Raw genomic sequence first — 13,374 nt, 5'->3', positions numbered from 1 at the left:
ATTTATAGGGACCATTGAGTAGTTATGAAAGTATGTTAATATATTGTACGTGATAGTCCGATATCAGGTCAGAGTGGAGCGAAGGTGGGGAGAGGGTTCCCTTTTGTCCGTTTTTTTTTCTTAAATTGAAAGTAGGGGGTTGTCCGTAAATGGGAATTTTATGATTTTTGCACAGGCTTCTGCCAGACTTCTTTTTAGTAAAGAACTTAAATTTACATTAAATTGGCAGAGGGTGCATCATTTTCCAACATTTTAGCAAATGTTAATGTGGTAAAATTGTTTACTACTTTTGCTTTTTCCGATTTATTAGATGGGAAACAGTAATTCTTTGTATGTTATTATAATATAGTGCTTAATTTTCAGATATGTTGAGGAGAAGGATACCTTTCATTGACAAACCACACTTAAAATTCACAAGAAATATAGAAGTTTGTTCAACTACTTGAATACAGAAAATTTTTTAAGACGAACCATTTTACATATGCATATCCGCATATCCGCCGTATTTGTACCTATAAACGAAAGAGCAAGTAGTCCGATTTGTTGAAAGAATTCAAATCTTTTCGAATTTGTTTTCAGCACGAAGAATATGGTTGACTAAGTTAACGCCAAATGTTCCTACAAATACGCTTTGGAAGGCGCAGCGAAGCGGGCCGGGTTACGCTAGTCGATTATAAATAAAGAGAATTAGAATTAAGTTAAAAGAATTAATACCGAAGAAGTTTAGTTTTTTCACTATTGCAAAGGGGGGTTCCCCTTCCAAACCAGATATCGAACAAGTATATACGGCCGTAAGTTCGGCCAGGCCGAAGCTTATGTACCCTCCATCATGGATTGCGTAGAAACTTCATCTAAACACTGTCATCCACAATCGAATTACTTAAGTTGCGGTAACGCTTGCCGATGGCAAGGTATCTTAAAACCTCCTAACACCATCTTCTAAAATGTATGTAAGTCCATACGTGGTATATATTAAATCAAAAAAGATCGATCCAATACGTATATAATTCAGTTTGACAAAGTAGACATAAAATTTTGACAAAATTTTCTACAGAAATAAAATTTTAACAAAATTTTCTCTAGAAATAAAATTTTGACAAAATTTTCTATAGAAATAAAATTTTGACAAAATTTTCTATAGAAATAAAATTTTGGTAGATTATTTTAAACCGATATGGACCAATTTTTGTGTGATTGGACCAATTTTGGTATGGTTGTTAGCGACCATATACTAACACCACGTTCCTAATTTGAACCGCATCGGATGAATTTTGGTCCTCCAAGAGGCTCCGGAGGTAAAATCTGGAAAACGTTTTATATGGGGGCTCTATATAATTATGGACCGATATGGACCAATTGTGGCACGGTTGTTAAATATCATATACTAACACCATGTTCCAAATTACAACCAGATTGGATGAAATTTGCTTCTCTTGGAGACTTCGCAAGCCAAATCTGGGGATCGGTTTATATGGGGGCTATATATAATTATGAACCGATGTGGACCAATTTTTGCATGGTTGTTAGAGACCATATACCAACATCATGTACCAAATTTCAGGCGGATCGGATGAAATTTGTTTCTCTTTGAGGCACCGCAACCCAAATCTGGGGACCGGTTTATATGGGCGCTATATATAATTATGGACCGATGTGGACCAATTTTTGCACGGTTGTTAGAGACCATATACCAATACCATGTACCAAATTTCAGCCGGATCGGATGCAATTTGCTTCTCTGTGAGGCTTCGCAAGCCAAATCTGGAGATCGGTTTATATGGGGTCTATATATAATTATGGACCGATGTGGACCAATTTTTGCATGGTTGTTAGAGACCATATAGCAACATCATGTACCAAATTTCAGCCGGATCGAATGAAATTTGCTTCTCTTTGAGTCTCCGCAAGCCAAATCTGGGGATCGGTTTATATGGGGGCTATATATAATTATGGATCGATGTTGACCAATTTTTGTATGATTGTTAGAGACCATATACCAACATCATGTACCAAATTTCAGCCGGATCGAATGAAATATGCTTCTCTTAGAGGCTCCACAAGCGAAATCTTGGGATCGGTTTATATGGGGGCTATATATAATTATGGATCGATGTTGACCAATTTTTGCATGGTTGTTAGAAACCATATACCAACATCATGTACCAAATTTCAGCCGGATCGGATGAAATTTTCTTCTCTTTGAGGCTCCGCAAGCCAAATAGGGGGATCGGTTTATATGGGGGCTATATATAATTATGGACCGATATGGACCAATTTTTGCACGGTTGTTAAAGACCATATACTAACACCATGTGCCAAATTTCAGGCGGATCGGATGAAATTTGCTTCTCTTTTAGGCTCCGCAAGCCAAATCTGGGGATCGGTTTATATGGGGGCTATATATAATTATGGACCGATGTGGACCAATTTTTGCATGGTTGTTAGAGACCATATACAAACACCATATACCAAATTTCAGCCGGATCGGATGAAATATGCTTCTGTTAGAGGCTTCACAAGCCAAATCTGAGGGTCCCTTTATATGGGGACTATACGTAAAAGTGGACCGATATGGCCCATTTTCAATACCATCCGACCTACATCGATAACAACTACTTGTGCCAAGTTTCAGGTCGATAGCTTGTTTCGTTCGGAAGTTAGCGTGATTTCAACAGACGGACGGACGGACGGACGGACATGCTTAGATCGACTCAGAATTTCACCACGACCCAGAATATATATACTTTATGGGGTCTTATAGCAATATTTGGATGTGTTACAAACGGAATGACAAAGTTAATATACCCCCATCCTATGATGGAGGGTATAAAAAAATCGCAAAATAATATAAACTTTATTAATTTAATCGTCTTCTCGCATGTTCCCTATAAATTTCAAGTAAATCGGAAAGGTTTAGTTTTTTCATTATACTTAAAAAAGTCAGACAGAAGTGAGGCCCCCCCTGCCCGATTAAATATAGACAAATAACGTAGCGGATTTTTGTCTAGTGGAAAATTGGAGAACTTAAGTACAATTTTCAAAAAGCCGGGCCCAGGGGAGGTTCCATCCATCCAAAATAAAAAGACAGGTACATCATAATAATTTCGTAATCCCCATACAAGTCCTCCGTAAACTTACACGTTTAGTCTTTTCACTGTACATTAACAAATAAGCGGACAAAGATCATTATATCCGTTTCTTTCAAACATTTGTCGGATATTATTAACTTTCTTTATTATTATAAAAATTATTGTTTTTGTTTTTTATTTCTTAAAACTATGAAAGTAATTTCGTTCGTTTATACATGATATTTGTGGCTGTTGTTTTCTTTTATATAACTTAAATGCTTTCATTTTTATAGTTGGTTAATATCGTTATTTAGAAATTTACAGTATGAGTTGGTAACTTAATCTTAAAAATATTACAGTTAGATAGTAAACAATATTTAAAAAATTCAAATGTGAAACAATTATAATTTTTTTCATGAAGCTTAATTATTAAACAATTGTTCTTTTTTGAGTAAATTATTAAGGTTTCCTTAAAACATCAGTAGAGTATAAAGATTTAAATTAAAATTAAAACCATATTCAATTTAAAATATTTTTGTTTTTTGAATTATTTCAATGATAAAACTAAAAAAAAACAATAAAAGTGAACAATGTTCCCAATAGGTAGCATCCATGTCAATTTTCTTTTAGAACTTTGATATAATCATAATGTGATGACAGTGATGAGGTAGACTGATTATCGTGGCTAGACAATCATATACCAACATTTTCGTTTCAGCATCAGTGGCAGTTGGTGAATTCTTAAGGCGATACAGAATGAAAGTTGAAATTGATTTTATTTATCTTTGGTTTGCGTTCGAGCGTTGAGATAGCATTTCAAAAAATTTTCCCCCGGAAAAACTGCTTCCAGAGCAAATAATAATAATCTAGAATACATTCATCGTAAATGATCACGTCATGTTGCTTATGATCCTAATGATCATTTTGATGTCTCCGATGCGCTCGAAATGGCGGCGATGACGAAGATGATGAAGGTGCGCACTTAATTGCCATCTACTTGGGATAGTATTGTGCTCGACGCCAACGATTCACAATACTGTTGGCCAAAACGAATGCGAAAATGGCACAAATTAGCTAAAAATAAGAAGAAGAAGAAAAGAAAAACAAATCATATCAGAAACATAAGAAAATAACATATAGGTATATGCACAGTAGCTCGAATAATTTTTTTTTACGGAAAAACACTTCGACCCTTATTTAACAATTTTAGTATTACAATTACAATTTTAGTATTATTGTGTATTTTGATTTCTAGAAAATCGTTAAATCATGGATACAGCTTGGGATATTATAAATCCTTTAAAATATTATAAATGCTAAACTATTTCATCTTCAATATAAAGAATAAAAAATTTTTAGCAATATTTTGTGTTGTATAATAATGATTATAATAATGATATAAAAAGTCCAATAATAAAAAATTAATATTTTCTAGATATACTTAACACGATTTACTAACGAGATAAAACAAATGATGCTTACTACAAATTTCGTTTTTATGTTACGACTGGAATCATGGACAAGTATCTTAAAAATATAATTAAAAGAAGATTAATATTTAACATTTCGTATTATTTTTGTTTTCTTAATTAATTAATTTATGCCATTTCGATCTGAGCATGTCCGTCCGTCCGTCTGTTGAAATCACGCTAACTTCCGAACGAAACAAGCTATCGACTTAAAACTTTGCACAAGTAGTTGCTATTGATGTAGGTCGGATGGTATTGCACATGGGCCATATCGGTTCACTTTTACGTATAGCCCCCATATAAACGGGCCCCAAGATTTGGCTTGCGAAGCCTCTAAGAGAAGCCTATTTCATCCGATCTATCTGAAAATTGGTACATGGTGGTGGTAAATAGTCTCTAACCACCATGCAAAAATTGGTCCACATCGGTCTATAATTATATATAGCCCCCATATAAACCGATCCCCAGATTTGGTTCGTGGAGCCTCAAAAAGAAGCAAATTTCATCCGATCCAACTGAAATTTGGTACGTGGTGTTAGTATATGGTATCTAACAACCATGCAAAAATTGGTCCACATTGGTCCATAATTATATATAGCCCCCATATAAACCGATCCCCAGATTTGGCTTGCGGAACCACTAAGAGAAGCAAATTTCATCCGATTCGGTTGAAAATTGGTACGTGGTGTTAGTATATAGTCTCTAACAACCATGCCAGAATTGGTCCATATCGGTCCATAATTATATATAGCCCCCATATAAACCGATCACCAGATTGGATCTTCGGAGCCCCTTGCAGGAAAAAAATTCATCCGATCCGGTTTAAATTTGGTTCGTGGTGTTAGTATATGATCCCTAACAACCATGCAAAAATTGGTCCATATCGGTTCATAATTATATATAGCCCCCATATAAACCGATCCCCATATATGACCTCCGGAGCCACTTGAAGGAGCAAAATTCATCCGATCCGGTTGAAATTTGATACGTTTCGCTAGTATATGGCCGATAACAACCATGCCAAAATTGGTCCGATTCCCAATCATACAAAAATCACGACTGCCACTCGAGCCAAAAAAAAATCTACCAAAAATTTATTGCCATAGAAAATGTTGTCAAAATTTTATATTTCTATAGAAAATTTTGTCAAAATTTTATTTCTATAGAAAATTTTGTCAACATTTTATGAGTTTACAAAATTTTGTCAAAATATAATTTCTATACAATATTTTGTCAAAATTTTATTTCTATAGAAAATTTTGTCAAAATTTTATTTCTATAGTAAATTTTGTCAAAATGTCATTTCTACAGAAAATGTATGAAGCACCTCGTACTTGAAGGGGAATATTGTGCAAAATCTTCCAAAACATCAAGAATTCTGCAAATCTACCAAACAGTAAAAATTCTGCCATTTTTGGTAGAATCGTGTTCATAATTGTATATAGCCCCCATATAAATACACTAGAGGTGTGCACGTTCACGCTCACGCACACTCACGACGGAGAAATCTTATTCACGCACGATATTTTTTGGTAGGACACACGCTCACGCACGAAAATCTTTTAAATGTCGTGACTCGCGAAAAATGTCGTGACTAACGAAAAATGTCGTGACTCACGAATAATTTTATAAGTAATTTACCTATAGAAACTGACTGAAAATATGAGTATGATTAAAATCGAGAGCGTTATAAAACTTTTAACACTTAGGATGTCACTAAAATTATATATGAATTGAACTCGTAAGCATTTTATGTTCGTAAGCGGGATTATTGCCGTGAACGTGTTTTTCCGAAATTCGTTACTTACACACACTCTTGAAGATATTATTTTCGTGACTCACGCTCTCGCATGACATTTGTTTGGTTAATCACGCACACTCACGCCATTACCATCAGCGTGATTCACGACTCACGCGTGAGTCGCGTGCACACCTCTAAAAGAGACCCCCATATTTCAATTCTGGCTCTATAATTACCGCACAAAAGTTCATATCGGTTCTTCCCTATATATACCGGTCAAGAACTGAATATACGTATTTAAGCGACCTTTCTTTTGTCTACTATATATCCCACATGGACTAACTTACAATTTAGAAGGTGATGTTAAAAAGTGTCTTGCCATCGGCCGCAACCCAAGTGATTTTATTGTGGATGACCGTCTTTAGTAGAAGTTTCTACGCAATACATGGTGGAGGGTACATAAGATTCGGCCTGGCCGAACCTACGGCCGTATATGCATGTTGTTGTTTTGATTTAAAGAAATAATCATTAAATCAACCGAGACATTTAATCTTTGGACTATGGATAAAAACGCTTCAAATATTGGCTAAGACTTTTATACTTTGAAGTCTTACATGAATAGCTGTATATTAGATAGGGTCACGGCCTAAAGGAAAAAAAAAGTTGATTCGGTCACCCCCCAGTTTTGTAGCATGTTCGAAGACAATTTCTGAACACCAAAACTTTTTTTTTCGTGCACCCTACGACCCCCCGAAATACAATTTATTGTGCTGTGTCGTCATTTGAAGTCCGATCGAAAAGAAACGCATATCGTTGTTCGTGGTTGATCAGGGGCTATATTTCGTGCATTGGTCATTTTTGACTCCGACGTCAAATTTGATTTTTAATTTTTTTATTTCGCTTCGTATACCCCTATGGTGCCCATTGCTGATAACCATTATAAAGATCTTAACAAAATATGAAACTTTTGCTTTTGAAGTATATACTTATATTCATAAACAAAAAAGTTACAGAGATTTTAAAAAGTCAATAGGTCACCCTACACACCACCAAATAGTTTTTGCTGTGTTGTCATGATGTCCGATCGAAACCACATGCACATCGTTATTCACATCTACGAAATTAAATTATACGGCATTTAGAACACAAAACCTGTTTATCTGTAAATTTCTAACGGTACCTTTGTATACATACTCGTTGTTTGCACTACGGCATTTTTTTGCGTTATGCAAAGTGCATGTGTTTTTGCTAGAACAATTTGAGATCCTACTGTTAAAATTCTAACAATCACTTTCGCTACATGATTTTTTAAGTCTGTCCATATATTTGTGAGAGAAGGCTGTTGATAGTATTTGAAAAAGAGAAAACAAAATGAAATTCGAAGCTCGGGATATCGACAAAACTAAATTACCAACAAATCATCAAGTTATTGAATTCCTTTTATATTTAAAGAAAGCAGGCACCGCAAGTGTTAAAAAAATAAAAAGCTTACATATTATATACAAGTTGCAATAAAAGTGGTAACAGAATTGTGGAAAATTACGAAAATTCCAACTGTCGGAAATACATCAATTAGAAAATTATTAATAAACCTTATAAATAAACGTGATGAAAACAGTAGGCTCTCAAGTTGTTCTAGCAAAAACACTTTGCACTTTGCATAACGCAGAAAATGCCGTAGTGCAAACAACGAGTATGTATACAAAGGTACCGTTAGAAATTTACAGATAAACTGGTTTTGTGTTCTAAATGCCTTATAAATTAATTTCGTAGATGTGAATAACGATGTGCATGTGGTTTCGATCGGACATCATGACAACACAGCAAAAACTATTTGGTGGTGTGTAGGGTGACCTATTGACTTTTTAAAATCTCTGTAACTTTTTTGTTTATGAATATAAGTAAATACTTCAAAAGCAAAAGTTTCATATTTTGTTAATATCTTTATAATGGTTATCAGCAATGGCCACCATAGGGGTATACGAAGCGAAATAAAAAAATTAAAAATCAAATTTGACGTCGGAGTGAAAAATGACCAATGCACGAAATATAGCCCCTGATCAACCACGAACAACGATATGCGTTTCTTTTCGATCGGACTTCAAATGACGACACAGCACAATAAATTGTATTTCGGGGGGTCGTAGGGTGCACAGAAAAAAAAAGTTTTGGTGTTCTGAAATTGTCTTCGAATATGCTACAAATCTGGGGGGTGACCACATCAACTTTTTTTCGTGACCCTATCTACTGTATATTGCAAAAAGGGATTGAATATCTGATATATAATATCTGTAAAATAATTTTAATTACATAGAGCCTAGATTAAAAGCTAAATACCTCCTTACAACATTTCTTTATTTTTAAAAAGCCGCATGTTTGGATCGGAATATATGCTAAACTCCTTAAAGAAATGCCAGAATCTTTGGATTTTGTTTGATACACAGAAAAAATGTTTTTCTGATTTAATCACAAAACCTAACCTAAATGTTTAATTGAAATGTCTTCAAACTCGAAAATGATAGTGTCAATCGCAGTTTTAATTGGACATAAAAAAATGCTTCATAAACAATTTTCAATTCACAAAGGTTTTACATTAAATTAAGTGCATATATCAAAGATGTAATCAGTAGTAGGCGATAGTTTCCTGAAGCAATAAATAACATATAGTTTATGTTTTTTAATTGCTTTAATTAAAAATTTATTTTTGTTTATTGCAAAACTCAATTAATTTGTTAACTGTTTTCAATCGCTCTCTTAGCTGACTTAATGTTAAAAACTTCCATAATTTTTTTAACTGACTTAGTCTTCCGAGTTAGTTTATGAAGTTAATTGTATCAATTAATTTTTTTATTAAAAAAAAATAATCATTGACTTATTTGAATAATGTTTTTAGTTTGATTAAAATTGTATCAATTAATTTTTTAATTAAAAAAGTTATCAGCTTCAATTACCTTTTTATTTAGAAATACTTTGGTGATATTTTCTTCTGTATATAGTAAATTTTTAATAGAAATTTATTTTCCCTCTAAGTATTCGGCCATTTAATTATAATTCGATCTCAAATTCGCCCCATTAGTTTTAAACAGTATTAGGTTAATATGTTGATATACAATTACACTAAAAAAAATATTAACCTAACAATGCACTAAACTTATATTGAAGTTTATATAAAATAATTACATTTTTATTAAAAGAATATTTTCAATCGTTTAACATTGATGCATTTAAATTTTTTGGAGAGTTTCGCACTCCTCCGCTAAAGGCGAACTACTTTAGAGGTACACAGAAAAAAAAATTCACTAAAATTTTTCCACTAAAAGTCCTAATTGAGTTTTAAAAAATATTCAATTAAAAATTTAATTGATTCAAAAAATTTTTGGAAACAAAAATTACTAATATCAATTAATTTTTTAATTGATACTAAAGGGTGATACGCTCAAAATTTGGTCAATATAAACTTGACGTATTTCTTTCAATTTTGCATTTAAAAAACCTGAACACCCCTCATTTTGAAGGTGTGTGTGTGTAGAACGTTGCTCCTATTTTGATTTAGGAATTCACTGTTCAGTTGTCAAAATGCCGTCCAAGCAAGAAGAGCAGCGTATCGAAATATTGCTCGCGCATCGCGAAAATCCGAGCTACTCGCACGCAAAGCTGGCAAAATCGCTAAAAGTTGCCAACCGTTACAAATTTAATTAAAGTGTTTGGGGAACGTTTGTCGACAGCCAGGAAGTCTGGATCGGGGGGAAATCGAAAACCGGAAGCCGCTGAGACGACAAAGAGAGTTGCCGGTAATTTCAAGCGAAACCCTAACCTCTCTCTCCGAGATGCCGCAACTAATCGGGGTTTATCGTCTACAACCGTGCATCGAGCCAAAAAACAAGCCGGACTATCGACTTACAAGAAGGTAGTGACTCCAAATCGCGATGATAAACAAAATACGACGGCCAAAGCGCGATCCCGGAGGCTGTACACGACGATGCTGACGAAGTTTGACTGCGTGGTAATGGACGACGAAACCTACGTCAAAGCCGATTACAAGCAGCTTCCGGGACAGGAGTTTTATACGGCAAAAGGAAGGGGAAAGGTAGCAGATATTTTCAAGCACATAAAACTGTCAAAGTTCGCAAAGAAATATCTGGTTTGGCAAGCCACTGTTCCTGTGGCTTGAAAAGCAGCATTTTCATAGCTTCCGGGACTGTCAACCAAGAAATTTACGTGAAAGAGTGTTTGAATAAAGGTCTGCTGCCTTTCCTGAAGAAACACGGTTGTTCCGTACTGTTTTGGCCGGATTTGGCATCTTGCCATTACGGTAAAAAGGCCATGGAGTGGTACGCCGCCAACAACGTGCAGGTGGTTCCCAAGGACAAGAACCCTCCCAACACGCCAGAGCTCCGCCCAATTGAGAAATACTGGGCTATTGTCAAGCGGAACCTAAAGAAGACCAAAAAACTGCTAAGGACGAGCAGCAGTTCAAGGCAAACTGGCTTTCTGCGGCGAAGAAGGTGGACAAGGTGGCTGTACAAAATCTAATGGCAGGTGTCAAGCGTGAGGCCCGGCATTTCGGATTTGGAAAAGCGAAAGCCTAACTGAATATTTTTCCTGAATTTTATACTAATTGAACTTGAAAAAGAAATTTAATTTGATTTTTTAAATAAACGATTTCACCGATTTACACGCGTTTTCCCTTGACCAAATTTTGACCGTATCACCCTTTATCATTTCTGCGATTGAAGACATTTCAATTAAAAATTAATTGGATCAATTAATTTCGTGATAATATTTTTTTATGTGTAAGGCTAATTTTCTTTAATGTAATAATTTTTCATTTAAAGAAAAATATTAAAATTATTGAACATACAGAATAGGGACTTAACGATACTAAATATTTGACTTGATTAAAGGCTCTTTTTTAAGATACCATTTTGTACTTTCATATTTCTATTATAATTTAAATTGTTATCCTGGAATTGAACTCTTTGCGAAAAAAAGTATTAATATACTCAAACAATTAAAAGGTAAAATTCTATAAAGTCATCTGTATCCCAAAAAAGTAATATGTATTCTAATAATTGTTACTTATTTAAAATATCTTTATTTTAAAGAAACCACGTCTTGGGCTCGGAATCAATACTAAAATTCTTAACTGAAGGTTAAAATTTTGGTATACAATTTTATTATTATTTTTCGTTTTTTTTTGTGAGTGCAGATTTTTGCATCAATTATATCATGCATTCTAACAGAGCCTTTTGGAGAGATATATGTATTTCACAGATATAATAACGCAATTTTATATAATCGCGTTCTTTGTTTTGTTTTTGTCATTTATTAGAATCAACCATTTTTAGGATCTTCTCAAATCTAGTCATATGAATTAAGTTTTAATTTAATTAATTTCAATTTTTAACCTACTAATTTTATTAATTTTTCAAATTGAAATTGAGCTACTGTGAATTTTCCCAATGTCGTCACGGCCACCCCCATGATCGTAGAGGCGACGTTAACGACAACAAGGGCAACCAACCATAAATTATTGATATCATTGAATCACTCCGTATGTTTGGGATTTCATTATAATTGGTTGGAATGTGTGTACAAGACATCCGTATATCTATGTCTTATACATAACTTACGTATTACGTTTTAGTTTGTTTGTGATCTAAATTTGTATTCTATTTACCTCAATAACAACGAAAATCAAAACGAAAATATTCAAAAATGTCCAACTGTCTGAAATGAAATCCACCATCTTTTGACGACAGCCTTCCAGATTTAGTTTGTCCGTCTTGGAATCGTAGCAACTGTATGGTGGTAAATAGTAATCATGGGCGCCACTATTGCCGCAACAGCCAAACTGGGAAAATGTGAAAAATTCGTCAACATTAAATTTAATCATGATTTTCGGAAGACGGCAAATATCAAAGCTCTGGCGAAAAATGCCAAACTTACCCAACGCTCTATGCTTGCAATATGACTGCCATTTTCGGGTTTTATTGGTGTTGGCTGCTCACGCCACACATTATCGAATGCCTTTTCGGCTTGAACCAAAAATGATAGTTTAAATACCCAAAAGAATCCAAGGATGATGGCATGGGTAATGGCGAAAATAATGACAATTAAGGCAAACTACAACGAATGGAAATGAATTAATAAAGAACAAATCTCTAAGAAATAAAATGTACTTACTATTCTTAAGATTCGATTTTTTTCACGAGCAGCCCCCAAAATTCCCAGTGCCGTGGTCAATAATACCGCAGTACCCATACCGACAAGGGCATAACCCAATGTATGGAATTGGCCCAATTTTATCAAAATGAATGATCCAAGAACAATTAACGCAATGGAAAGGATCTGAAAAGATAAAGAAAATTAAATTTATTTATCTCTTGGAGATAGAGACCTACAATACAATTTCTAGAATAAATCAAGGCCACAATTGTGAATCTACAAATATTCCAGATATTGCCATGTGTGCTGTTACGAAATAAGTTGATCTTAACGGTAGGGCATATCGGAAATTTATTTGGTAGGACGATTACATAAAGGCTTTGAAGATGTTTATCGATTATTACCACCTAGATAATAGATATCGTTGACTTGAAACCTGTGGCTATCGCGTGCTAGTGCACGCTGTCCTAATTAATTTTTAGATTTGAGAGCCGAGTAAAGTTATTCATTTGTCGTCGGATGTGTAGTTTTGAAGACCGTGATAAATCAAATATTAAGTTAATTAATATCGTGCGTTAATTAATTTGCTATATAAAAAATAGAAATATTTTAATAACACACGTATTAAAGACATTTATTTCTCTGTGGCTTTAGATTCTTGTAACAGCAAGAATAAATTATAAAAGAGAACTTGCAACGAAGTAAGTCAGAGATTCTGTTATAAATTGGAATTTAATGAAAATATTAAATCCTACAACGTCTTTTGGACTACATGATCTGACCGTATCAAAGTGTTTTCTCGAAGTTCATTATAATAAATAAACTAAAAAGACATTAGCGTAGCTAGACAATTTTCCTAGGGGGGGGCTATAGCCCCCCTAGCTAAAACTTTATAGACTGAACTTATAGGTTCAACTAATGTTTTATT

The 13,374-nt window shown here is 34.1% G+C and overlaps 1 protein-coding gene across 1 annotated transcript in view; it reads right to left on the bottom strand.

The window, feature by feature from the left end:
* Nucleotides 1-3,182: 3,182 nt before the first annotated feature.
* Nucleotides 3,183-13,374, bottom strand: part of Tsp42Eg (Tetraspanin 42Eg) — a 75,760-nt gene continuing 65,568 nt past the window's right edge. Inside the window, exons 2-5 of the mRNA XM_075312024.1 lie at nt 12,465-12,629; nt 12,228-12,404; nt 11,959-12,132; nt 3,183-4,142 (exon numbers count right to left, since the gene is read on the bottom strand). Coding sequence (XP_075168139.1) covers nt 4,062-4,142; nt 11,959-12,132; nt 12,228-12,404; nt 12,465-12,629 — 597 coding nt within the window. The 3' untranslated portion in view covers nt 3,183-4,061. The remainder of the gene's footprint in view (nt 4,143-11,958; nt 12,133-12,227; nt 12,405-12,464; nt 12,630-13,374) is intronic.

Source organism: Haematobia irritans, chromosome 5 (assembly GCF_050003625.1).
Source record: "Haematobia irritans isolate KBUSLIRL chromosome 5, ASM5000362v1, whole genome shotgun sequence".
Taxonomy (NCBI): domain Eukaryota; kingdom Metazoa; phylum Arthropoda; class Insecta; order Diptera; family Muscidae; genus Haematobia; species Haematobia irritans.
This window is presented reverse-complemented; position numbering and strand designations above follow the sequence as displayed.